General features: G+C 45.9%; 1 protein-coding gene across 1 annotated transcript in view; it reads left to right on the top strand.

The window, feature by feature from the left end:
- Positions 1-2,068: 2,068 nt before the first annotated feature.
- The window catches only part of LOC112249281 (transcription factor SOX-6), a gene marked incomplete at its 3' end in the record, with an annotated part of 43,183 nt that continues 17,614 nt past the window's right edge, over positions 2,069-27,637 (top strand). Inside the window, 3 exon segments of the mRNA XM_042330995.1 lie at positions 2,069-2,242; positions 10,322-10,562; positions 14,281-14,491. Coding sequence (XP_042186929.1) covers positions 2,151-2,242; positions 10,322-10,562; positions 14,281-14,491 — 544 coding nt within the window.

The following is a 27,637-nucleotide window of genomic DNA, read 5'->3' on the forward strand; positions in this document are numbered from 1 at the left end:
GCTTTCTATTCAACAAGGGCAAATGAATTGGTTTCAGTGGTTTAAATCGGCAATCAATGTCAGTTTCCCAACATAATAAGGCTTAATCATAAATCTGTGAGGTGTGGCCTGCCTGACCTCTATTCATCAGTTCCTTCTACATGGTCTCATCTGGGTGGAGCAAATGAACTACCCTTGTTTTGATTTTCCGATTGACGTGTCACATGAAACGTTGCCACTCTCAGAATATGGCCCTTTCCCTCCCCTCCCTTTATCCCAGGCATCAGTTTCTCAACCTCCCTCCGTCCCTCAGAGAACATACAATGCACTAAGATAGAGAAAAACGTCCAGTGACAAAGGTGGACACATTTGTGTGCCTTGTTTGCGCGCTCAATGAATTATTTCAATTCATGAGTGAGTGAGAGAAAAACAGAGAAAGAAAGAATGAAAGAAAACAAATCCCCAAAGAATTAGGGGTGGGACTAACTGTAACTAATGAGCTGTTGTCCAGCCAATCCCTAGAATAGAGCCGCTTAATCAAAGCAGCGTTGAAGGTAATTTCCTCATTCCCATTTATGAGATGAGAATAAAAGAGAACAAAACTGCTATTCTTTTCATTAGACGTTGTACATTTTCCAATTTGAGTGACCAGTGCTGGCGAAGCGTCCTATTTTTGGAAAAGAAAAGAATCAGGATAGTTGCGGAGAAAGCAGGCCACTGTGTGCCGACATTCCAGATGTCCAAACGGCAGTTGTACCAACCAAACTTTTCTGGGCAATGGCTGCCAGTGATGACCTCATAAGGAGCAGGCCAAAGACTGAGGCCCACAGTTCTTCCATGCAGAAGAATACCCCCCCGCTTTCATAATCCATTCTGTGTCTCCAGTGTCCCTCTCTTTTTCTGTCCCCCTGCAAAATTACTCCTTCATAATTAGCCATTGTTCCTGCTCTTTTGGCGCGGCTCTCTGCATTTTTTCAGGGGCCCCTTTTCTCTCCTCCCCCTCTGTCCCCTATATACTCATTGTGTATCTCTAGGAACCTTGTGATGCCTGGCAGCCCCCCAGCCAACTTGTTTGGCACCCCAGTCCTCTCCACAGCTCTGTGCACTGTGGACTGTGGGAGATGTTACACTTGGTTTGTTCAATCTGAACTCTTTGCTCTAAACTCTCAAGTGCATAGAAGTTATCTTTATAAATGACAGAAAGGACCTGGCCTGAATGGCACTTTGTTGAATGTTTTCCTAAAAGGGCCCCCCACTATATTTCATCTGTCAGTCGCTTTTCTTTACCCCAACAATGCTTGATTGTTTCCATGAAAACTTCAGGTTCCACAGACAGGAGAATTCTGTATTATTATGTTCCTGCCAAATTCCGATCTCTGTTTTCCTTCCCCTGCACTCACAAAGGGCTCATAACTTACTGTCAACTGGGAGGGGAGCCACAAAGCTCCACTGTTGCTCAGCGAATAGCCTGTGTTGGTTGATGGCTTTACTGGCTGTAAAGTTTGCTTAACTGCAGTGGCAGTGACAGAAGGTACTTTGGGAACTGCATCACCCAGAAGGCCCAGACCTCTACACGTTCAGAGAGAGAGAGAGGGAGCGGGGGAGTGTAAGAGAGAGAGAGAGACAGAGAAAGAGAGGGAAGGAAAAAACAAGTTGATTTTCTTGCCTCTCAATCTCTTTAGCGCCAGACTGCTGGCTGGACGAGAGAGTGGTAGTTCTGAGGTGGTGCAGTAGTTCTGGTGCTGTTCTTTATTGTGGGTGCTGCTCCTATGTGTGCTGCTCCTGGCTGTCCTCTAGTTCTGTCCTCTAGTTCTGTCCTCTATTTCTGTCCTCTACTTCTCCTCCTTGTGGATGCCATCTGCGACAGAGTACTGTGAAACAGATGGGAAAAGTAATGCACTGGACGCTTGGCCGGTCAGCGAGTGTTCGTGAGTGTGTGTGGTTGTGCATTTGAGAGAGAGAGAGAGAGAGAGAGAGAGAGAGAGAGACAGAGAGAGAGAGAGAGAGAGAGAGAGAGAGAGAGAGAGAGAGAGAGAGAGAGAGAGACAGAGTGTGTGTGTATCAGAGAGAGAGACAGAGATCTGAGACAGAGACAGAGACAGAGACAGAGACAGAGATCTGTGAGACAGAGAGTGTGACCCCTCTGGCTCCTGGTGAACTGAGGAGGTGTTATGCCATCCAGCGCTGAAGTTGTCTCTCTTGGATCGGGAGGAGGAGGACCAATGGCGGAGGGGGCCATCGGTGGAGACGAGCGGCTCAGTTTGTGAGTGTGTGCTCCTCGACCCTCACTGGGTAGACAGACTGACAAAGCCACTTCAGAGCTCTCACACCTGCATCAGCCTCTGTTGTCAGGCTCTGCCTAGCAGCTAGCAAGGGGGGGCAGGACACCAACCAGGTTGTCTAACTAATCCAGCTGCACAAGTGTTTAAAGTGAGACCGAAGACGGCTCCTCCAACAGGATATTATTGCAAATAATTTACTGTGCAAAGTAATTACGGATGCTATGCTCTATATTTAAAGTGTGCACTTGAGGAGGCTTGCTTAATTTGCTCTGGGTGGTTGTCTTTTTGAGTGTGGGTTTTAGACAGAGTAACTACGTTGGTTTCTAATAGAGAAAGCATCAGGAGAGTGAGTGAAGTGGGGATGAAGTGCTTGTGTAATTGAGTTGACTTTTTGAAGGGGGAAGGTCAACATTTATAGAGGAACAATTCTCTCCAGCTACGTTGTTAGGGTGTATGTATTTCCACAGCAATTTTCTATATTTTTATATCATTACCCATAATTACTTTGTCCACTTGAATTTTTCTCCTTGGATTACATTTTTATATTATTGTCTGAAATAGATATCATGGAAGTGAAATGTTCATTTGAGCTTTTAATTTGAACATCTATATATATTTTTCTCTCCCAAAAAAGTTATAATGTCTAGCAGAGCCATTTGTTTGTAGAATCCACAAAATCTAAATAATGTAAAATAAATCTGATTATCATAAATAAACTGTGAATATTGTAACTGTTTTAGAATTTACAGTAGGAAGTAAGGAGTTCCTCTCCATCGATCTTTCATTTACTGGGTCTCAAAGGTAGTGTTAGCTGCTGTGGAATGTGTGTGTGTGTGTGTGTGCTTTATATAGAGAGGGAAGGAGAGCGGTAGAAGCTGAATCATTATTATATGTTTATGTATGGGGTGCCAGGCTCATCTAAAACACAGTCACAATGGAAGGCGATCATTTAATTGTGCTAAACGGCAGTGAGTGTGTCAGTAATTTTCCAGCTGGGAGCTGTGAGGGAGCAACATGTTATTATGCCAGGTGAAGACCCTGTGGATCCCTGCTATGTCACCTGGGACAACAGTGGGGAAATAGGAGGTTACAAAGACCTCTAGAGGAAGACAGAAAAATATCTCTCTACACACTTCTGTAAAATCAAAATACTTTACAGTTCCACCTTTGTATCACTTTTGAATGTATTTGTTATATTTTCCCTTTGTACTTTGTACAGCCAGTCTCAGGCTCATCTACAGTATCTGTAATAGATAGACAATATTGAATGTCTATTGAAAGAAAATTCAAAAGATATTTTCAAATGTAAAGAAATATGGCCTTCAGTCCTCAAATGAGTTAAATGTTTGATATATTTTTTAATGTATTGTAGATTGCTTAAAATACATTGAATACTAGAACTTATATGACCTCTTTCTCTCTCCCACTATGTGTGTGAGCCCTGACTTGTGCTCTGGAGTAAAGCCTGTATCGTCTTTGTGTAGACAGTGATGCTCTGACCATGTTCTCACAGTGCCTTCACCAGCATGGTGTGTAATGCATTTACATCTACAATGATATTTCATTAGGTGCACCAAATGGCTCTTGTGCTGGCCTGCAATAACCGCTAATTTTTGCATTTTTTGTTTTCCATTGTTAGTATGATGTAATGTTAATATTTGACCGAATAACTTTGTTCCAGTCGATGTTGTCTAAAGACGTCATGCTTTTTAGATGTTGTCAGTTTCTGTTGAAATGCCTTTGTTTTAAAATAACTTTAGATTTTTCTTTAGAGAAAGTCAAAAGATTCCATTAAGGAATATTTCCCCAAATCATTTTCATTTATACATTTTATTTTCTGCATTTTGGTGTGTGTGTGTGTGTGTGTGTATGTGTGTATATGTGTGTGTATGTGTGTGTGTGTGTGTGTATGTGTGTGTGTGTGTATGTGTGTGTGTGTATGTGTGTGTGTGTGTGTGTATGTGTGTGTGTGTATGTGTGTGTGTATGTGTGTGTGTGTGTGTGTGTGTGTGTATGTGTGTGTGTGTGTGTGTGTGTGTGTGTGTGTGTGTGTGTGTGTGTGTGTGTGTATGTGTGTGTGTGTGTATGTGTGTGTGTGTGTGTGTGTGTGTGTGTGTGTGTGTGTGTGTGTCTGTATGTGTGTGTGTGTGTGTGTGTGTGTGTGTGTGTATGTGTATGTGTATGTGTGCGTGTGTGTGTGTGTGTGTGTGTGTATGTGTGTGTGTGTGTGTGTGTGTGTGTGTGCCTGTGTGTGTGTGTGTGTGTGTGTGTGTGTGTATGCCTGCACGCCGTTACCCATGGAAACCTGAAGCTCAGTCATAAAGCAGCTTGTTGCCATATCCAGCGTTCCCATCGTTATGTCCTCAAACAATGGTCCTCTTGTTTTAACAACTTATTTCATTATTCCCTCCCAAAATTGGGTGGTGGTGTCTGAGGGTAAGGGGGCTAAGGGGGCTAATATTTTTCTGCTGAAGTGACCTGTGATTAAGGCTGGGAGAAGAGTGAAGAGGCGTGGGGGCTGTGTGGCGCGAGGTAGGCAATGGGCGAGGAAAGGGGCGAAGGAGGGGGCTGGTGTGGAGTTACTTACCACCATTGTCTATAAAAGGTCAGCAGTGTGAAAGAGCAGCGACAGCGGGCTGAAAGTCAGAGCTTGTTACGATAGAGGAGGAAATGCGATAGCCACAGACACACGGCCCAGTCATAAGACCTAGGGTCCTCTAATGCTAACCAATTAAACAGAGGTTGTCGCGTGATGAAACATTATCAGTGGCAACAATTCAAGACTCAAAGCATTCCAGGCCATATGAGCCTTCACTCCTAATCCTTTAAATGTGGCCAGTATTGTCAGCTATACAATTGAAGTTGGAAGTTTACATACACCTTAGCCAAAAACATTTAAAATCAGTTTTTCACAATTCCTGACATTTAATCCTAGTAAAACGTACCTGTCTTAGGTCAGTTAGGATCTCCACTTCATTTTAAGAATGTGAAATGTCAGAATAATAGTTGAGAGAATGATTTATTTAAACATTTATTTATTCCATCACGTTCCCAGTGGGTCAGAAGTTTACATACACTCAATTAGTTTTTGGTAGCATTGCCTTTAAATTGTTTAACTTTTCTCAGAGGTTTTGGGTAGCCTTCCACAAGCTTCTCACAATAAGTTGGGTGAATTTCTCCTGACAGGGATGGTGTAACTGAGTCAGGTTTGTAGGCCTCCTTGCTCGCACATGCTTTTTCAATTCTGTCCACACATTTTCTATAGGATTGAGGTCAGGGCTTTGTGATGGCCACTCCAATACCTTGACTTTGTTGTCCTTAAGCCATTTTGACACAACTTTTAAAGTATAATTGGGGTCATTGTCCATTTGGAAGACCCATTTGCAACCAAGCTTTAACATCCTGACTGATGTCTTGAAATGTTGCTTAAGTATATCCACATAATTTTCCCTGCTCATGAAGCCATCTATTTTGTGAAGTGCACCAGTCCCTGCTGCAGCAAAGCCCCTCCACAACATGATGCTGCCACCCCCGTGCTTCACGGTTGGGATGGTGTTCTTCGGCTTGCAAGCCTCCCCCTTTTTCCTCCAAACATAACGATCGTCATTATGGTCAAACAGTTCTATTTTTGTTTCATCAGACCAGAGGACATTTCTCCAAAATGTATGATCTTTGTCCCCATGTGCAGTTGCAAACCGTAGTCTGGCTTTTTTATGGTGGTTTTGGAGCAGTGGCTTCTTCCTTACTGAGTGGCCTTTCAGGTTATGTCGATATAGGACTCATTTTACTATGGCTATAGATACTTTTGTACCTGTTTCTTCCAGTGTCTTCACATGGTCCTTTCCTGTTGTCCTGGGATTGATTTGCACTTTTCGCACCAAAGTACTTTCATCTCTAGGAGACAGAACGCGTCTCCTTCCTGAGCGGTATGATGGCTGCGTGGTCCCATGGTGTTTATACTTGCGTACTATTGTTTGTACAGATGAACGTGGTACCTTCAGGCGTTTGCAAATTGCTCCCAAGGATGAACCAGACTTGTGGAGGTCTACAATTCTTTTTCTGAAGTCTTGGCTGATTTCTTTCCCATGATATCAAGTAAAGAGGCACTGAGTTTGAAGGTAGGCCTTCAAATACATCTACAGGTCCACCTCCAATTGACTCAAATGATGTCTATTAGCCTATCAGAAGCTTCTAAAGCCATGACATCATTTTGTGGAATTTTCCAAGCTGTTTAAAGGCACAGTCAACTTAGTGTATGTAAACTTCTGACCCACTGGAATTGTGAGACAGTGAGTTATAAATGAAATAATCTGTCTGTAAACAATTGTTGGAAAAATTACTTGAGTCATGCACAAAGTAGATGTCCTAATGAACTTGCAAAAACTATAGTTTGTTAACAAGAAATGTGTGGAGGGGTTGAAAAACGAGTCTTATTGACTCCAACCTAAGTGTATGTAAACTTCCTACTTCAACTGTATATAGTCCCTTTTCCTCTTTCTTTCCTCTGCAAAGTCACTGGGGCTTTGTCTGGGACAAGGCAGGCAACATGTCATGCTCTTATTGATTAGTTTGGTTTGTTAGCTGTCCATTGTTATTGTGTAATCAAGCATGAGGGGAGACGGCTTGTCAAGAATTCACACCAGAGAGGCTTCTTCAGTTTGCCATATTCTCACTGCTCAATGTACACAAAGGCACATATTGGGCTTCATTACTAGAGAAACACATTACATTATTGATAAGGGTAAAGGAATAGCAGCAGTGCAGAATGCAGTGTAGTTAGAATACAATGTATAAACGGGTTGTTTTGTTGACCTGGACCCCAGCTGCTCTCCTACTCTATGAAACACCTTATGTTTTATTGTTTCATTCAAACAATTCTGGAATCAAACGCTCACGTTGTGTACCATTATATCCCAGCATAGGCTTTGGGGACTATATAATGTACATATTGTTGCCCTCTGACATTTTCTGAGACTTATTGCAATATCCCTCCCTCTCTCTCCCTTCAATAATGAGAGCTGGTATTGTATAGGGCCTCTGAGAGGTTGGGGGGTGGGGCACCCTCGCTCTGTGCTCTCTTTAGCTGAGCGCAGCCCTCCCAGCTCTGCTAATAAATTATTAACCCACTGACAAATACTGTTACGGAGCCTGCCGCAGATCTGTTGCATTTTCTAACAAGATTGCTGTAGACACATGTTACAGGAGGATGGAGTCAGCCCTGTTCACTCTGTCTCTCTCACGCCTCAGCAGCTTGACTGATGGCTGGAGACCAGGGTAAAAGTGCCTGAGAGACTGAATATTTTAGTAGTAAAATAATACCACTTGATTTACTGTGTCATGCAAAAGAAGTGCTTTGTTTCACTCTCGCACTCCATTGAAGACAGGAGCTTGTTGTGCTGGAGGCCCGGGCTTTTTGGATGCATGAATAAAAAATGTGGTGGAATCTCTTAACTCGAGCCCACCCCCCTCCCCCTTCTCAAACCTCTCTCCACCCCCATCTTCCTCACAGCACACCATCACTCTCAGCATGCAAGTTCTGAACTTTGCTCTTAATTTAGATTTTCAATTAACACTCTCAATTTAGAGACCATTTTCTATTTGATATAATTACAGGAAACAATTTATTGTCTGAATAAAATTGAGAGCTGGCTCTCTCTAGAGAAAACAGAAGACAACACAGGCCGGTCTGAGAGAGAGTGAGGCTCCTTCCCTCCCAGCACTACGGGTACCTGTCAGACTGGCCCTGTTGACACAGCTGCTGGGGCCTGGGTGATTAACGTGGCTGCCATTTTGCCATTTTCACCCTAACCACCACCAAAAATACGTGCCTCTGTGTGTGTGTGTGTGTTTAGGTGTGTGTGTGTGTGTGTGTGTGTGTGTGTGTGTGTGTGTGTGTGTGTGTGTGTGTGTTTAGGTGTGTGTGTGTGTGTGTGTGTGCGTGGGTTTGCCTGCCAGCCTGTAAGACTTGGATGTCCTAATACGTATATGTGTTTTCAACACTCTTTATTGTAATGCCTTGTGAAATACAGTGCTGGCTCTGAACTCAGTTATTGAACTGTGTTTAACAGTTCACATTGAGAGTACCAGTCTGCTCTGCTGTTCAGCACTGTGTGTGTGTCATTCTTTAGTGGAGCTGAGGCTGCTGAGCGCTGGCCGGCCTAACAGCGGCATGCGATGTGCACAATCCTCACATAAGGGGAGTGTGGAAGCACCTAGACTCTTGATCAGATTATTCTAACACCAAACTGTGTGTTAATCTCTCCCTGTGTCAAGTTTGTTTTGAGCCCTCTGTGAACCCCATGCCATTAATTTGGCAGAGTCTGGTGAGGTACGGTGGAGTTGGCTGAGGTTTGGGTTAGCTGATTCCATAACCTCGCCTTCCTCTCCTCTGTCTGTCTGTCTGTGTATGTGTGTGTGTGTGTGTGTGTGTGTGTGTGTGTGTGTGTGTGTGTGTGTGTGTGTGTGTCTGTCTGTCTGTCTGTCTGTCTGTCTGTCTGTCTGTCTGTCTGTCTGTCTGTCTGTCTGTCTGTCTGTCTGTCTGTCTGTCTGTCTGTCTGTCTGTCTGTCTGTCTGTCTGTCTGTCTCATGGTCCTCCCAGCAGGCAGCACAAGGACACGATCACACCACAGCCCTTGACCTAGAATACCCACCTCTCTGTCTCCTTCCTCCAGCCCATAGCCTAGCTAATGGGGCGGCTAAACCTCCGTCACAGTGACCCTGTGGAAGAAAGGAGAATGGGCCAGATTTCTCACACCCTGAGCTCCCCCCTGTCTCTCCCTGTCTTCCCCTGCCCATCCCTGCCTCTCCCTGGCATAGAAGATGCTCCAGCAGAGATGATACCTAGACTTGAGGCTCACATGCTGTTTTCATTGTTAAATACCCAGCAGCTTAGATAGAGGCAGATCAGGGGCACGGGGAAAAGAAAATTACCAATAAATATGGACTGGCTCCTTTTCCCCACTTCAAATCAGTAGGAATGCCACATTATTATCTTATAAATACCAATCACATAATTAGATTTTCTTACACAGTATTAATTTCAGTCATTGTAGGTCACAGCATGAGGGTGGCCTTATTGTAATTGTAAGAAAAGGCAAAATTAGCTGTAAGATTCTATGAGGGGAAATGTTAAGCTACATAAAACAATTTCAACACTGTTTAAATTGGTATTAACATTTGTTTTCTTTGCACCTGATATGTCAAGTACACTCTTCACTGTAATATTCATGAAAGCGTGTAACAGATTTTAAATTCTGTCTTCCACTGCCAGGATCTGATTTCCAAGCTGCTTAAGTAGGATTTATTGGCCTGGAGAAATAGTGTAGCACTGAAAAGTTAATCGTTTGCTAATTTGGAGAGTGTAAGTAGAAAGGAAGCAGCTTGGGGTTGGTGTTGTGTTTGGTGGCAGGATCCTTCTGTCAACTGTTCAATTCAATCAATTAAGGCTCTTCTGCTAATTAAGAAGAGGACAAGCACATTACTTTGACTCGTCATCTCCTTATAATTGTTTATCATAAACAAAAGCGGTTTAAGGCATTATCTGAATTTGGAGCGATAGAGAGTAGTGTTGTCATGTTTATCTTTATCTAGGGTCATTATTGACTGGGGCTTGACTGGGACACTATGTGGGGCTGTGTTAGAGCTTCAATGAGAGCATGTTATGTGGTATAGTAACCCTCTTAGCGGCCTAATCATTGGCTGGGTGGAGGGAGGGAGTGTTGGGCCTGGCCCAGACACAGGCATCGCTCCAGCCTCATCTCCACCATTTACATTAAACAAAGGATTAGGAGAAGCCCCATGGCCTGCTCTCACACCTCCTCAGCAGGCCACATGACCATTGATAGGATTTCTCCAACTTTGAGTCAGGTCCAACATTGTTTTTCAGGGCACCAACATGTGTAGGTTGATGTGAGGATGGTGAAACATCCAGCATACCTGTCGTAAATACAATTTGACATCAGCTGTTTTGTCGTCCCGGGGTCATAAAACTGTCTGACGTTTAACTATGAGGCTTTGAAGTTTTCTGACCGGTTGTCCTTTTCTCTTTCTCTCTTCCACAGCAGAATAATGTCTTCCAAGCAAGCCACCTCTCCGTTTGCCTCCGTCGCCGATGGGGAGGAAGCCATGAGTCAGGACCACCTGTCCTGGGATAAGGAGGAGAGTGCCGAGGCCCACGGGACGCCCCAGCTGCCCCTGCACAGCCTGCTCCACAGCAAGGGCTCCATGGACGAACTGCAGCCCCTCAGCAGTGTCCCTCCAGAGAGTGACTGGGACAGCATGGTGTCAGCCCAGCAGCGCATGGTGAGAGACACCACCCTGTAGACCAGTTGACTAGTAGACATATTACAACTGCTAAAAAAAATTAAAAAATGTAAGTAGGAATGAGGAATCATTGATACATCTTGTAATTCCTAGAAAACATACATCCCAAAGAAAGAAGAGTAATATGTCTTAGTAGTTTTTTTGTGGATCTATCTGATACAGGGTCTATAGCTAGCTGCCTTACTGTTGTAATACTCAGTGTCTACTGTAATGACTCAGTGTACCATTCACTATTTACTGTAGGTGACAGGCAAGCCATCAGAAGGTTTCAGAGGGTACCGTATTATTGTCTCAACAGCGGTCTGTTTTCCAACGTTGTCAGGGGTGAGGTAGATTCCAGACAATGTTCTGAATTTTCCGTTGGTGACCTTCACCATTAATGATTTTCACCACTGTCTAGCCTCTGAGTGTGAGTAAGCCTGACACACACACACACACACGCACACACACACAAACCTGGCTTGTCACTGTGCCCTAACAGAGAGGAATTTCTCCCACAAGGACACGGCCACAACAGAGCCCTCGGACTTAAGACCATGCGTTCTGCCAAGCACTTGTCTTTGAAGTCTAAGCTCTCACGAGTGTCTTGAGATCCTCCCCACTCTAAAAGAAGAGGACAACAACGTATTGAGTTGCATTTTAACGTCACACACAGATTTGATGAAACTATAAATAGCAAGACAATACGACAGTGGAACAAAGTCTCTGAGAGGGTATCTGTTCTAGAGGGCCTGCCCGGGCCCCTCAGCCCCCAAGGCCGCCTGACTCCCTCACTAGAGGCTCTCTCTGGACCAGGATGCACTGGGGCCAAGATACAGGCTCAACAGCCACCCATTGTTCTGTGCTTGTAAAAGGGAACTCTTCACATGCCCAGCCCCTCCCTCCTCCTCCCAGCCATGGGTACTGTCTCTAATACTGTGAAGCCGTAGGGACCCTGGGACCCTCAGATAGGCAGCACCAAACCAAATATAATCAACTATAATTATTATTAGCCTGAACAGGCTCAGTGACATCAACAGTAAAACGTGTATTACACTACACAGCATCCCAATAAAAATGCAATACCACAGTCTGATAAATTAAGACAGAACGGAATGTTGCAACGCTTCTTCTTCAGGCTGCATTCTATTTGTCATCAAAGAAACATCTTCCACAATATGTGTTGTTGTGTACATCTGCAGCAGGCCCCAGACAATCTGTGGAGCTGCTTTGATGTGTGCGGAGGAGTGAAGAGCAGAGGCACTTGTGGGCTGTAGCCGGGGAGGCAGGTGGCTGTTTGTGACAGACGGGCCTGCAGTAAAGAGACCCAGAGGGGCTCTGAAGTAGCCTTCCAGGGGCCACCGCTCCACACTGCAGTGGCTGCTGGGAGAGAGTCGCTGCCCCCCACTCCTCCGGCCCACCCACGTCCCACCCACAGCCCTGTCCCAGCCCCTTTGTCCCGACTTGTTTTCCAAGGATGCTGGGCGGTCTGGAGACACTGTTCTTGCCATCCAGTATGTAAATGACCGTCAGGAGATTGCTCAGGTGGTCCGCTCTTCTGACAGGCTCTAATTGGATCACAGGGCCGTTAGTGATGAAGGTAATTAGAATAGCATTTGAAAGAATGTTTTGTGCATTGTCTCCTGTTACTCACTGCAATCACTCGACAGCCTCTTGATAGAATGAAAGGATCCGTATGAAAGTTCATTCTATTAATTTTGGATCTGAGGGAGGAAATGCTTGCATTTAGTTTGCATAATGTCAAATCCTTTTCAGTTTATCATTACTTCAATTATTATTATTTTATCCAGATATAAAAAACTAGTTTTTGCTGCCTTTTTAACTTGAGCAATACCAGCCAATATATTACATATGTAATAACAATATGTAAAAGGATCTTGTTCTGGTTGATTGTTCTGCGTTGAACATAAAATACAGCAGGAACTGAAGGGTTGTAAACCTGAACACTGCCAGTTAATGGAGCTTCTAGTCTGAGTAGAATCTATCAGATGGATGGTGGTGTCAGGCTGTGGTTTTGTACTGAGGAGCGACATGAGGTCAAGGAAGGAGGACTAGAACATGGTGCAATGACAAGTCTGGAGGTTAGTTATAGAAAGACAATCACAAATGTACCTCAAAGCTATTTGTTTTCCCCACCATTGTCACATCACAGTTGGCTGTGGATTGCCATGGCCTTGGCCCTGCATGACAATGACTTTTTACCATTAAATTGTAAACATTGAAGTTGGAAAAGTGAAGTGTCGAGATCCCGTCAGCTCAAGTTGACTTGGTACAGATGGCACATGGGAGAGGGAGTGTGAGAGGGGAGAAGGAGGGATTGACAGAGAGAGAGAGAGAGAGAGGGGGGAGAGAGGCAGACGGCGAGAAGGCTGAAAGTGTTGCCTTTGCTGATTACCTGACTCCACTGCTGTGCCATGCGTCTGTGTGGGCTGTGCCCTGAACCTGCGCCAGCTGATTAACCCAGCACCGCTCCACTCCCCACAAGCACCCTCCACTGGCCCTGGCACAGCCACAGCCACCCCTGCATAATCACCCCCATCCTGCCCGCCCTGTGCTGGGTGTAGACCTTGCCGCTCCACCCCGGGCCCTGGTACTGAACCGAACCACCTCTCTGACTCCTCTGCCTGTCTGAGGATATTAAGCTTGGATAAATGATTGCAACAGGAATGCCCAGTGTACTGTACATCACTCCATGTTCTTTGGGAATATCAGCAGATCCCACCCACTTCTCAACATTCTACCTTCTTGATGTTCCTTTCTTCTTGGGTTGTTCACTTTCACCGTTATCTGTGTGTCCTTCAGTAGAATGGCTTCCTCCTTTATGTGTGTGTTGAAGGTATTGTGTTGTTTTGTTGTTAAATGTCAGATCAGGCAGTGTTATGCATGACACACAGAGCAGATGTGAGAATACACAGAGGTAAAAGGGTTCAACTCTTGACAGCAGAATTACCTGTTGTCTCCTCACTCTCTGCAAGCTATAATTAAAACAGCCTTGTGTCTGAGAAGCCATGACCCAAGTTCTCTCTCTCTCTCTCTCTCTCTCTCTCTCTCTCACTCTCTCTCTCTCTCTCTCATTCTCTTCCTGCTCCTTTTCCGTGTACAGAGAGCACCCAGCCATCAGTCTCAGACAGGACCCTTAGTTAAATACTAAACCACACACAGGTGGGACACAAAAACAACAACAACCTGAGACAGGACACAGATTTATGATGGCCCGCAGCACTCAGCTGAGAATAGGCCTCCGCTCAAAAATGAACAAATTACACAGCACTCACCCCAACACAAATGTACACTCAAATGCAATTTGAGAAATTATAGTTAGGAGGTTTCTCTGTGTAGATTCTCCAGAGGTAAAGTAGTGCCTGAGCACACACACACACGCACGCACACACACATACACACACACACACATTATGGCTATGCCCTCTGAAAGTGTCCCTCATCATTTCACTACACTATTTTCACTTGCCAGATATCATTTGATAGGAGCTGTTGTTGTATGAAAGCCAGAGAGGAGTCATTTGATATGGCCAAATCGCCCTGGGCCACCAAAGAACTAGCAATCATTGCATTTGACTACATCAACTGTCAACAGCCGATAAAACCCAGAGACAGAGAAAACAAAGGGAAATACTAATGATTAAATCCAACCCCCTTTCTCTTTCCCCATCCCCTCCCAACTGCTGTTTTCTTACAGGAATCTGACAGCAATAAAGTATGTTCCCTGTACTCCTTCCGGAATAACTCAACCTCCCCACACAAGCCTGAGGAGGGGGCCCGGGAGCGCGGCGACCTGCTGAGCGGATCTGCGTTCGGAACTCCGGAGCGCCGCAAAGGAAGCCTGGCCGACGTGGTGGACACACTGAAGCAGAAGAAGCTGGAGGAGATGACAAAGTCAGAGCAAGATGGTAGGACACTAAGTACCTGTGTGTATGCGTACATATGTGTGTGTATGAATGCTTCTTTTTTCAAATGGCTTCAAACGTTTCCTCTCCCTCCCTCTCTCTTTCTCTATCGTTTTAGTTGTTTCTTTCCCACTCACTCTCTCTTTTAATTAAACACACACACACACACACACACACACGCACACACACACACGCACACACACACACACACACACACCCAGACATACACAGACAGAGGCAGGGAGGACTGACGTGACTGTGTTTCCAGTTTGTTCTGAACCCTTTCCACAGAGACAAAGAGTGGGTGGCACTACACCTCAGCTTAAGTGTGGTCTCCCCCCACTGCCAAGGCAAACTGTCAGGCCGTAAAACACATGCCACTGACCCGATGCCAGGAACATTACCTTTATATTCTTCAACACAGAAAGCTCTTCACTAAGGGACGCATTCATCAGTCAAAGTCAACTACACCTACAGACAAAATGAGTCCTGGCTATTAACAGGTATACATGTGCCAATTGAATTCATTCAGTTTACTGTACCATAGAGTACCTAATTCTCCTAATTTCGTCACATATCAAATGCACTTAATAGAACCTTCTGTCACCCTCCACTCCCTAGTCCTATATGGTATCTCACAGTACCCAACATAACCTTCTGTCACCCTATGGTAACCCCCACTCCCTAGTCCTATATGGTATCTCACAGTACCCAACAGAACCTTCTGTCACCCTCCACTCCCTAGTCCTATATGGTATCTCACAGTACCCAACAGAACCTTCTGTCACCCTCCACTCCCTAGTCCTATATGGTATCTCACAGTACCCAACAGAACCTTCTGTCACCCTGGTAACCCACTCCTTAGTCCTATATGGTATCTCACAGTACCCCACAGAACCTTCTGTCACCCTATGGTAACCACTCCCTAGACCTTATATGGTATCTCACAGTACCCAACAGAACCTTCTGTCACCCTCCACTCCCTAGTCCTATATGGTATCTCACAGTACCCAACAGAACCTTCTGTCACCCTATGGTAACCATCCACTCCCTAGTCCTATATGGTATCTCACAGTACCCAATAGAACCTTCTGTCACCCTATGGTAACCCTCCACTCCCTAGTCCTATATGGTATCTCACAGTACCCAACAGAACCTTCTGTCACCCTATGGTAACCCTCCACTCCCTAGTCCTATATGGTATCTCACAGTACCCCACAGAACCTTCTGTCACCCTATGGTAACCCTCCACTCCCTAGTCCTATATGGTATCTCACAGTACCCCACAGAACCTTCTGTCACCCTATGGTAACCCTCCACTCCCTAGTCCTATATGGTATCTCACAGTACCCAACAGAACCTTCTGTCACCCTCCACTCCCTAGTCCTATATGGTATCTCACAGTACCCAACAGAACCTTCTGTCACCCTCCACTCCCTAGTCCTATATGGTATCTCACAGTACCCAACAGAACCTTCTGTCACCCTCCACTCCCTAGTCCTATATGGTATCTCACAGTACCCAACAGAACCTTCTGTCACCCTATGGTAACCCTCCACTCCCTAGTCCTATATGGTATCTCACAGTACCCAACAGAACCTTCTGTCACCCTCCACTCCCTAGTCCTATATGGTATCTTACAGTACCCAACAGAACCTTCTGTCACCCTCCACTCCACTAGTCCTATATGGTATCTCACAGTACCCAACAGAACCTTCTGTCACCCTCCACTCCTTAGTCCTATATGGTATCTCACAGTACCCCACAGAACCTTCTGTCACCCTCCACTCCCTAGTGTTATATGGTATCTCACAGTACCCAACAGAACCTTCTGTCACCCTCCACCCCCCTAGTCCTATATGGTATCTCACAGTACCCAACAGAACCTTCTGTCACCCTATGGTAACCCTCCACTCCCTAGTGCTATATGGTATCTCACAGTACCCCACAGAACCTTCTGTCACCCTATGGTAACCCTCCACTCCCTAGTGCTTTATGGTATCTCACAGTACCCAACAGAACCTTCTGTCACCCTATGGTAACCCTCCACTCCCTAGTCCTATATGGTATCTCACAGTACCCAACAGAACCTTCTGTCACCCTATGAACCTCCACTCCCTAGTGCTATATGGAATCTCACAGTACCCAACAGAACCTTCTGTCACCCTCCACTCCCTAGTCCTATATGGGATCTCACAGTACCCCACAGAACCTTCTGTCACCCTATGGTAACCCTCCACTTCCTAGTCCTATATGGTATCTCACAGTACCCAACAGAACCTTCTGTCACCCTCCACTCCCTAGTCCTATATGGTATCTCACAGTACCCAACATAACCTTCTGTCACCCTATGGTAACCCTCCACTCCCTAGTGCTATATGGTATCTCACAGTACCCAACAGAACCTTCTGTCACCCTATGGTAACCCTCCACTCCCTAGTCCTATATGGTATCTCACAGTACCCAACAGAACCTTCTGTCACCCTCCACTCCCTAGTCCTATATGGTATCTCACAGTACCCAACATAACCTTCTGTCACCCTCCACTCCCTAGTCCTATATGGTATCTCACAGTACCCAACAGAACATTCTGTCACCCTCCACTCCCTAGTCCTATATGGTATCTCACAGTACCCAACAGAACCTTCTGTCACCCTATGGTAACCCTCCACTCCCTAGTCCTATATGGTATCTCACAGTACCCAACAGAACCTTCTGTCACCCTCCACTCCCTAGTCCTATATGGTATCTTACAGTACCCAACAGAACCTTCTGTCACCCTCCACTCCCTAGTCCTATATGGTATCTCACAGTACCCAACAGAACCTTCTGTCACCCTCCACTCCTTAGTCCTATATGGTATCTCACAGTACCCCACAGAACCTTCTGTCACCCTCCACTCCCTAGTCCTATATGGTATCTCACAGTACCCAACAGAACATTCTGTCACCCTCCACTCCCTAGTCCTATATGGTATCTCACAGTACCCAACAGAACCTTCTGTCACCCTATGGTAACCCTCCACTCCCTAGTCCTATATGGTATCTCACAGTACCCAACAGAACCTTCTGTCACCCTCCACTCCCTAGTCCTATATGGTATCTTACAGTACCCAACAGAACCTTCTGTCACCCTCCACTCCCTAGTCCTATATGGTATCTCACAGTACCCAACAGAACCTTCTGTCACCCTCCACTCCTTAGTCCTATATGGTATCTCACAGTACCCCACAGAACCTTCTGTCACCCTCCACTCCACTCCCTAGTGTTATATGGTATCTCACAGTACCCAACAGAACCTTCTGTCACCCTCCACTCCCTAGTCCTATATGGAATCTCACAGTACCCAACAGAACCTTCTGTCACCCTATGGTAACCCTCCACTCCCTAGTGCTATATGGTATCTCACAGTACCCCACAGAACCTTCTGTCACCCTATGGTAACCCTCCACTCCTAGTGCTTTATGGTATCTCACAGTACCCAACAGAACCTTCTGTCACCCTTCTGGTAACCCTCCACTCCCTAGTCCTATATGGTATCTCACAGTACCCAACAGAACCTTCTGTCACCCTATGGTAACCCTCCACTCCCTAGTGCTATATGGTATCTCACAGTACCCAACAGAACCTTCTGTCACCCTATGGTAACCCTCCACTCCCTAGTCCTATATGGTATCTCACAGTACCCAACATAACCTTCTGTCACCCTCCACTCCCTAGTCCTATATGGTATCTCACAGTACCCAACATAACCTTCTGTCACCCTCCACTCCCTAGTCCTATATGGTATCTCACAGTACCCCACAGAACCTTCTGTCACCCTATGGTAACCCTCCACTCCCTAGTCCTATATGGTATCTCACAGTACCCAACAGAACCTTCTGTCACCCTCCACTCCCTAGTCCTATATGGTATATCACAGTACCCAACAGAACCTTCTGTCACCCTCCACTCCCTTGTCCTATATGGTATCTCACAGTACCCAACAGAACCTTCTGTCACCCTATGGTAACCCTCCACTCCCTAGTGCTATATGGTATCTCACAGTACCCAACAGAACCTTCTGTCACCCTCCTATGGTAACCCTCCACTCACTCTAGAGCTTTATGGTATCTCACAGTACCCCACATAACCTTCTGTCACCCTATGGTAACCCTCCACTCCCTAGTCCTATATGGTATCTCACAGTACCCAACAGAACCTTCTGTCACCCTCCACTCCCTAGTGCTTTATGGTATCTCACAGTACCCCACAGAACCTTCTGTCACCCTATGGTAACCCTCCACTCCCTAGTCCTATATGGCATCTCACAGTACCCAACAGAACCTTCTGTCAAATCAAATCAAAAATCAAATGTATTTATATAGCCCTTCGTACATCAGCTGATATCTCAAAGTGCTGTACAGAAACCCAGCCTAAAACCCCAAACAGCAAGCAATGCAGGTGTAGAAGCACGGTGGCTAGGAAAAACTCCCTAGAAAGGCCAAAACCTAGGAAGAAACCTAGAGAGGAACCAGGCTATGTGGGGTGGCCAGTCCTCTTCTGGCTGTGCCGGGTGGAGATTATAACAGAACATGGCCAAGATGTTCAAATGTTCATAAATGACCAGCATGGTCGTATAATAATAAGGCAGAACAGTTGAAACTGGAGCAGCAGCACGGTCAGATGGACTGGGGACAGCAAGGAGTCATCATGTCAGGTAGTCCTTGGGCATGGTCCTAGGGCACAGGTCCTCCGAGAGAGAGAAAAAAAGAGAGAATTAGAGAGAGCATATGTGGGGTGGCCAGTCCTCTTCTGGCTGTGCCGGGTGGAGATTATAACAGAACATGGCCAAGATGTTCAAATGTTCATAAATGATCAGCATGTTCGTATAATAAGAAGGCAGAACAGTTCAAACTGGAGCAGCAGCACGGCCAGGTGGACTGGGACAGCAAGGAGTCGTCATGTCAGGTAATCCTGGGGCATGGTCCTAGGGCTCAGGTCCTCCGAGAGAGAGAAGGAGAGAATTAGAGAACGCACACTTAGATTCACACAGGACACCGAATAGGACAGGAGAACTACTCCAGATATAACAAACTGACCCCAGCCCCCGACACATAAACTACTGCAGCATAAATACTGGAGGCTGAGACAAGAGGGGTCAGGAGACACTGTGGACCCATCCGAGGACACCCCGGACAGGGCCAAACAGGAAGGATATAACCCCACCCACTTTGCCAAAGCACAGCCCCCACACCACTAGAGGGATATCTTCAACCACCAACTTACCATCCTGAGACAGGGCCGAGTATAGCCCACAAAGATCTCCGCCATGGCACAACCCAAGGGGGGGTGCCAACCCAGACAGGATGACCACATCAGTGAATCAACCCACTCAGGTGACGCACCCCTTCCAGGGACGGCATGAGAGAGCCCCAGTAGTGACTCAGCCCCTGTAATAGGGTTAGAGGCAGAGAATCCCAGTGGAAAGAGGGGAACCGGCCAGGCAGAGACAGCAATGTCACCCTATGGTAACCCTCCACTCCCTAGTCCTATATGGTATCTCACAGTACCCAACAGAACCTTCTGTCACCCTCCACTCCCTAGTGCTATATGGTATCTCACAGTACCCCACAGAACCTTCTGTCACCCTATGGTAACCCTCCACTCTCTAGTGCTTTATGGTATCTCACAGTACCCCACAGAACCTTCTGTCACCCTATGGTAACCCTCCACTCCCTAGTGCTTTATGGTATCTCACAGTACCCCACAGAACCTTCTGTCACCCTATGGTAACCCTCCACTCCCTAGTCCTATATGGTATCTCACAGTACCCCACAGAACCTTCTGTCACCCTACTGGTAACCCCACAGAACCTCCACTCCCTAGTCCTATATGGTATCTCACAGTACCCCACAGAACCTTCTGTCACCCTCCCTCCACTCCCTAGTCCTATATGGTATCTCACAGTACCCCACAGAACCTTCTGTCACCCTATGGTAACCCTCCACTCCCTAGTCCTATATGGTATCTCACAGTACCCCACAGAACCTTCTGTCAGCCTATGGTAACCCTCCACTCCCTAGTCCTATATGGTATCTCACAGTACCCCACAGAACCTTCTGTCACCCTATGGTAACCCTCCACTCCCTAGTCCTATATGGTATAGTACCCCACAGAACCTTCAGCACTTTCTGTCACCCCCCAACTCTCTCCCCCAGACTGCAGACTGTAAGAAGAACGCACAGAGGAAAAACAAATGTTTGAAAGAGTCGCTACAACATTTCCCCCTTTCTTAATTAGCACGGCACTAGTAGTATAGTGTAGAATTCAATCAGACTTGGGGCCCCCTGTGAACGTTGGTGTCTCATTCAGCGTCTGGGGAACTCTTAGCTTAAGCACTACATCACACGAATAAATTAGACGTCCATTTGTTTCAAAATTTTTTTGTTGTTTCTTTATTATAATGTGTTTGTTTGGTGTCTTTGTACATTATCACTATCCTGGATTATTCAGTAGATAGCAACCTCCATCCCAATATCTTATTTTCCTAATTTAATTAGGTCATCCAAATTCTAATATTACTAATAATGATATTAGATTTGAGCAATATTAGATACTAGATTTACAATCATTTCTTCAGATTCATTATTTTATTTTATGTGTTTAATAGTAAAAACAGTGTCTTAACTAGTATTTCTTCCCCTGTTGTCTTAATGGTATCGTTAGTTTCCTACCCTTGACTTTTCCAGAGATGATACCTTTCCCTCGGCACAGAGGACATCTCTCATGTGTCTCTGGTTTCTGATGGGGTTGTTTTCCGCGGCGGGCGCGCTCCTCTGAGCCCTTGTGGCGAAGGCGGGCGTTATGGTAATGAGCCCCAGCTGGTGAGGGCCGGTTGTTGCAGTAATTTAAATGGTCAAGTGCAGCTGGTAATCCAGGGCCGTATGTTAGGGCAGGGAGGAGAGAGTGCTTCAACGTGCAGTACAGCTGTTTTAATCTCCTGTTAATAAAAGAGCCTGGCCCTGCCTCATGCGCCATGCATCAACACCACCTAAATAAACTCCCTTGTTGGAGGAAATTCGTTTCTGAGAACACAGAACAAGACAAGAGGTTCACGAAGTTCAATATGTCGTCTGTAAACTGCTGGAATGGAGAGATTCAGTGTCCTTGTGGAGGCTTGACACCCATCAGTAGAGATGACTGTGTGATTGCTGCACATCAGAAGGGATATTACAGAGTACAGTGAGTAGGGCAGGCGGGTAACTGTTGTTACCGTTCATAATCTATGTCAGTGTTTATAGAGAGCCTCTGTGAGCATCTTGAAAGGGCAGGATTAACCCATTACGGGCAAACCAGGAGGTTGGAGAGCCATTTGTTGCCTTAATGACCTGGCTAATGTAAGACAAAGCAGCGATGAGCTAAATATATCACTTATCTAAGCTACAGTATCATGGAGACAACTGTTCCTCCTAATCCACCCTGCTTTAGTCCCTCCACTGGTCTGGAGTCTTCAGAGCAGAGCTAGACACCATCTGCTGCCATTATTCTGACTGAGTCCTCCCTGTTATGTCCCTGGTCAGGAATCTCATCTCATTGTGATGATGGATTAAGACTGAGCTTGCTGACCTTAATGGTAGAGGGCATGAGAATCCTCTCTGTTTCACCTATTACAATGTAGACACTTGTTACTACACCATTAACATTGAAGTTGTTTAAACTGGACTTTGTATATCCTCTTAGATTCAGTGAGGAATGAGTCAGAAAGTGTCATTTAGATAATTGTGTGATGTTATGCTAGTCCAGAGGCCATATTTGCTACTGAGCGATGGTAAAGCTGTGGACTGGGACAGAGAGCAGTCTTAACAGAAGATGACAGTGTCCTTCCGCCGCCCATGCCTCTTTCAGTCCCCCAACAAAACATTAATTAAACATATATCATCATCAGGGTTCGCTGCCCTCAAATCCAATCAGACAAAAGTTGACCACAACTTTGCCTAACTGGGCTGCCATCTCAGTGCTCCGTGCCTGAACCCGCCACAGTGGCCATACTCATCGGCTCTACCGCCCTCCCACCCCTCCTCCGTCCTCTCTGTCACTGGTCCTTAAAGTGCTCTAAGTGCTTGTGACTGCGCTAATGAATGAAATGTCCTCCCAGCAGTGAGGACTGCATTAAGCTGAATAGCCACCTTAGCTGTAAAAACTCTATTAAACTCAGTGGCCAGGAGGGCTAACGATTGTGCCCAATGTTTATTTACTAGGTATTGTAAATGCATTATTTATGGAGAGCTTTCCAGACACCACTTGTCAAGAGTTAAAAATGTCAGTATAAGGTGTTAAGGGAAAAAGAAAAATGGCATCCATTATGAAGATCCAAGGTGACCGTGGTTGGATTCACATGCAGACCAGCTTCCTATGATGCACTAAAGTATGAATAATGGTCATAGGGAGTCAACACTGTGTTGTCCCCAAGACAAGGACAGGTAATAGTTGTGTTTGTTAGGTTTTAGCCTGTTCTTCTGGGATCTATACAGACAGGTTGAATCCTTGCCAGCACAACCAGCTCTGGATTAGATTTGCTTACAGTTAATGAATTCCTAATGTCTCTTTCTATTGTGCATTGAGTGGCATGCCGAGACATGTTTTTGTTCTTTATCAGTGGCCTGTCGAGCACAACGCAATTTCTGTGCACGGAGGCATGTCAGAAAGTGATGCACTCAAGCTGGTCAGATATTAATCTCCTTCTTTGTAGTGTACTCTGTTACAGAGACTTGCTGCTTCCATCAGGGAATGTCAACACACAGGCATGCACGCACAAACGTCCCCTTTTTGCCTGGGCATCGACAGTCCTCTGCCTGTGCCAGTGTAGCCAGCAGTGTTGTCTTGCCAGGAGTAGTTCTGGCTGCTGCTAAAAGCTTGTTTGTTATATTTTAATCAATGTTTATAGGCCGGCGAGACTGAATGACATGTTTCAGGCAGGAGTGTGGCAGGGCTGCAGGCTGACCCTAACCCCAACACTGACCTGGGATATTGAAACATGTTCTAGGTCTACGTTCCCTTATGGAAAAAATATACAAGGCTTTTTACATTTCAGGTTGTACTAGAGATTGCAGTACATAACATCTATATTCTGATGTAAAGGGACTGCTTTTACAGTTCAATCTGGTGGTTGGCCAGTATAACAGTACACATTATCTCACAGTGTTCCTGTGATGACTCGAGTGTTTCTGTGGAGAAGAAGTGAGAAGGAGAGGTCGCTCCCCATTGAGTTGGGAAGTCCTGTTCCCCCTGGGAACAGGTGTGCATAGTGGAGGTTCTGTCTCAGAGGGTAACATGCAACCCTGGGTGACCTGTGACACTATGAACAGTTGCTAATGTGAAAGGGTGAGGACTTCTCCCCAAGGCAGTAACCCAACCTCCTTGGAGCTGAGAGGAGGGCCACACTCCACACTATGGTTCACAGGAGCCAGGCTATGGCCAACAGAAGCTAGCCGTGTCAGTCAGAGTATCTGGTTAGCAGTGCACCTGGACCACAGCAAGGCCTATTGACTAATTACCATACCAGTGGGAAGCCACAGCACCTTCATCCACAGAGACAGTTCACTCAAATCACAGCCTTCCTCTCTGAGGTAGAAGGATTTTGAAAGAGATCACACACGTCAGCAGCAGATGGCCTCCACTGTGTGACATGAGTGGTCAAATCGTGCTGTTTAGTTGGGTGATCTGAATGTATGATTCTCAATCTCAGTCATACTCTATGTAATGTCAATCAGTATATATATCTCTCCTATCGCTCTCTTTAGGGGCTTTATTAGCATGGTTGCGTGCTGGTGGCAGGGAAGTCAGAAGAACGTGTTAAACTTTGTCAAATAAGTGAGGTAGATAATATAAAACAAATATACTAAATAAACAAATAAAAATGGGTACAAAACTCTCTCTCTCTCTCAGAACATAACTCTCTCCCCCATCTCCCTCTTCAAACAATCACTGACAAGGAGGGTTAAATCACAACATTTAATTAATCTTGGAACCCCCATCTGTGAAGGAAGACCAGACCCAACCAATGGAAAATTGACCCTCTTCCTCTCACTCTCTCCACCGAACCCATCTCCGACTTCCTCTCACTCTCTCTTTCTCTCTCTCTCTTTCTCCCTCTCCCTCTCTCTCTCTCTCTCTCTCTCTCTCTCGCTCCCCCATCTCCCTCTTCTCTCTCTCTCTCTCTCTCTCTCTCTCTCTCGCTCCCCCATCTCCCTCTTCCTCTCTCTCTCTCTTTCAATCTCCCTTTCGCTCCCCTCTCTCTCTCTCTCTCTCTCTCTCTCTCTCCCCATCTCCCTCTTACTCTCTCTCTTTCGCTCTCTCTCTCGCTCCCCCATCTCTCTCTCTCTCTTTTGCTCTCTCTCTCTCTCTCTCTCTCTCTCTCTTTCTCTCCCTCCCTCCATCCCTCTGCTTGTAGTTGTAATCCGTCTCTGGGCTATGTGTTATCCCAGTGTCTGTGGCAGTGCTGCAGTGTGAGTGTGAGTTTGTAATCAGCATTGTGTGCTAAGGAAGGGCAGGGTCATTATCCTCTATTACGACAGGGTGTGTAATGAGATTCAGGGATGGGGGGAAAGCTTTGGAAGAGAATAGGATCAGCTTCAAGCCTTTGGCCTGATTAATAGTGATGAACTCATGACTTAGTCCTAACACCGTCTCTGCCCCAATCCTGCTGTCTCAGCCATGGAAGCTCACTGTAACATTGGCTACAGGTGATTTGTACCGTTTGAACTATATGCGAGTCAAGCTCAGGATTTCTTGTAGAAAGGCATTTTCATTCATGACTACAGTATCTGGTTGTGTTCTTACGATTCACTTAAAGGTTTGCTTAAGAAATAATATAGTATGACAAGCTCTCTCTCTCGTTCCCTCTCCCCTCTATCCAGCTGCCCTGTCGTCTGGCTCTGTTTAATCCCACCTAATTAATAGGAATCTTTGTTGTAATGATCTGTGGCGTGAGCCTCTGACTCGATGCATATGCAATGAGGCTGGAGACCCAGTCGCCTTTTTAATGTGTTGGCTGCTAGTCGAGGTGAAGCTGCAGGTTTTGAGGCGCGCTTCAAACACTTAGCTCTCCTCTCCTCTCCCCAGTCCCCCAAACATCAGACAACCGCTAGTTTCTCTCTTCCTCTTCTTTCCACTCACGCTCCATCTTCTTGTCTTCTCCTTTAATAATTGTCCTTCTCTTCTGTCTATCTGACAACCTGCTTATCTTGATACAAGTGACACATTTGATCATTGGCTGTTGTATTTGTGTATGTTTGAGTATTTTAGTGGTTTTGTCTCTAAGTGTTTGTGCCTCTGAGTGTGTGTGTGTGTGTGTGTGTGTGTGTGTGTGTGTGTGTGTGTGTGTGTGTGTGTGTGTGTGTGTGTGTGTGTGTGTGATACTGCATATAGCTCCTCTTGTGAAACTATTAGAATTTTTATAATATTTTTTTTACTCTGCATCTTTGGTAGGGGCTCGTAAGCAAGTATTTCACGGTAAAGTCTAAGGCACTGCATCGCAGTGCTAGCTGTTCCACCAGAGACTCTGGGTTCGAGCCAAGGCTCTGTCACAGCCGGCCGCTACCGGGAGGTCCATGGGGCGACGTACAATTGGCCCAGCATTGTCCGGGTTAGGGAGGGTTTGGCCGGTAGGGATATCCTTGTCTCATCACGCACTAGCGACTCCTGTGGCGGGCCGGGCGCAGTGCACGCTGATCAGGTCGCTAGGTGTATGGTGTTTCCTCCAACACATTGGTGCGGCTGGCTTCCAGGTTGGATGCGCGCTGTGTTAACTAGCAGTGCGGCTTGGTTGGGTTGTGTTGTGGAGGAAGCATGGCTCTCGACCTTCGCCTCTCCCGAGCCCATATGGGAGTTGTAGCGATGAGACAAGACAGTAGCTACTAATAATTGGATACCATGAAATTGGGGAGAAAAGGGGGTAAAAAAAAATTAATAAACGTTTTCTATGAGACTTGAAATTGAGCTCAGGTGCATCCTGTTTCCGTTGATCATCCTTGAGATGTTTCTACAACTGTTTACATCTGTGGTAAATTCAATTGATTTGACATTATTTGGAAAGGCACACACCTGTCTATATAAGGTCCCACAGTTGACAGTGTCAGAGCAAAAACCAAGCCTTGAGGTTGAAGGAATTGTCTGTACAGCTCCGAGACAGGATTGTGTCGAGGCACAGATCTGGGGAAGGGTACCAAAACATTTCTGCAGCATTGAAGGTCCCCAAGAACACAGTGGCCTCCATCATTCTTAAATGGAAGAAGTTTGTAACCACCAAGATTCTTCCTAGAGCTGGCCACCCGGCCAAACCTGGCACCATCCCTACGGTGAAGCATGGTGGTGACAGCATCATGCTTTGGGGATGTTTTTCAGCGGCAGGGGCTGGGAGATTTCAGAGACCTCAGCTTTCAGGACCTCAGACTGGGGCGAAGGTTCACACAGCCAAGACAACGCAGGAGTGGCTTCGGGCCAAGTCTCTGAATGTCCTTGAGCCCGAACTTGAACCCGATCGAACGTCTCTGGAGAGACCTGAAAGTAGCTGTGCAGCGACGCTCCCCATCCAACCTGACAGAGCTTGAGAGCATCTGCAGAGAAGAATGGGAGTATCTCCCCCAATACAGGTGTGCCAAGCTTGTAGCGTCATACCCAAGAAGACTCAAGTCTGTAGTCACTGCCAAAGGTGCTTCAACAAAGTACTGAGTAAAGGGTCTGAATACTTATGTAAATATTATATTTCAGTTTATTTATTTTATTGTAAATGAGCAAATATTTCTTAAAACCTGTTTTGTCATTATGAGGTATTGTGTGTAGATTGATGTGGGGGAAATAACGATTTAATACATTTTAGAATACGGCTATAATGTAACAAAATGTGGAAAAAGTCAACTGGTCTGAATACTTTCGCGAATGCACTGTATGTGTGTGTGTGCCTTTCTCTCTCTCTCTTTCTCTCTATGTGTGTGCCTATGTTCATTCTTGGCCCATGGCGTGGTCTGCCAGCCCTGTGGAGCAGTGCTCTGGTCTGTCACTTTTGTTTGAATAGGTAATGTGGAGCTGTTCAGGCTGAAGAGACATGAGCTGGAATCACTTGTTAGGACACATGATCAAAAGCTGCTCTCTGCACTCTGCCAATCAAACC

The sequence above is a fragment of the Oncorhynchus tshawytscha genome, linkage group LG12 (genome assembly GCF_018296145.1).
Source record: "Oncorhynchus tshawytscha isolate Ot180627B linkage group LG12, Otsh_v2.0, whole genome shotgun sequence".
Classification (NCBI taxonomy): Eukaryota; Metazoa; Chordata; class Actinopteri; order Salmoniformes; family Salmonidae; genus Oncorhynchus; species Oncorhynchus tshawytscha.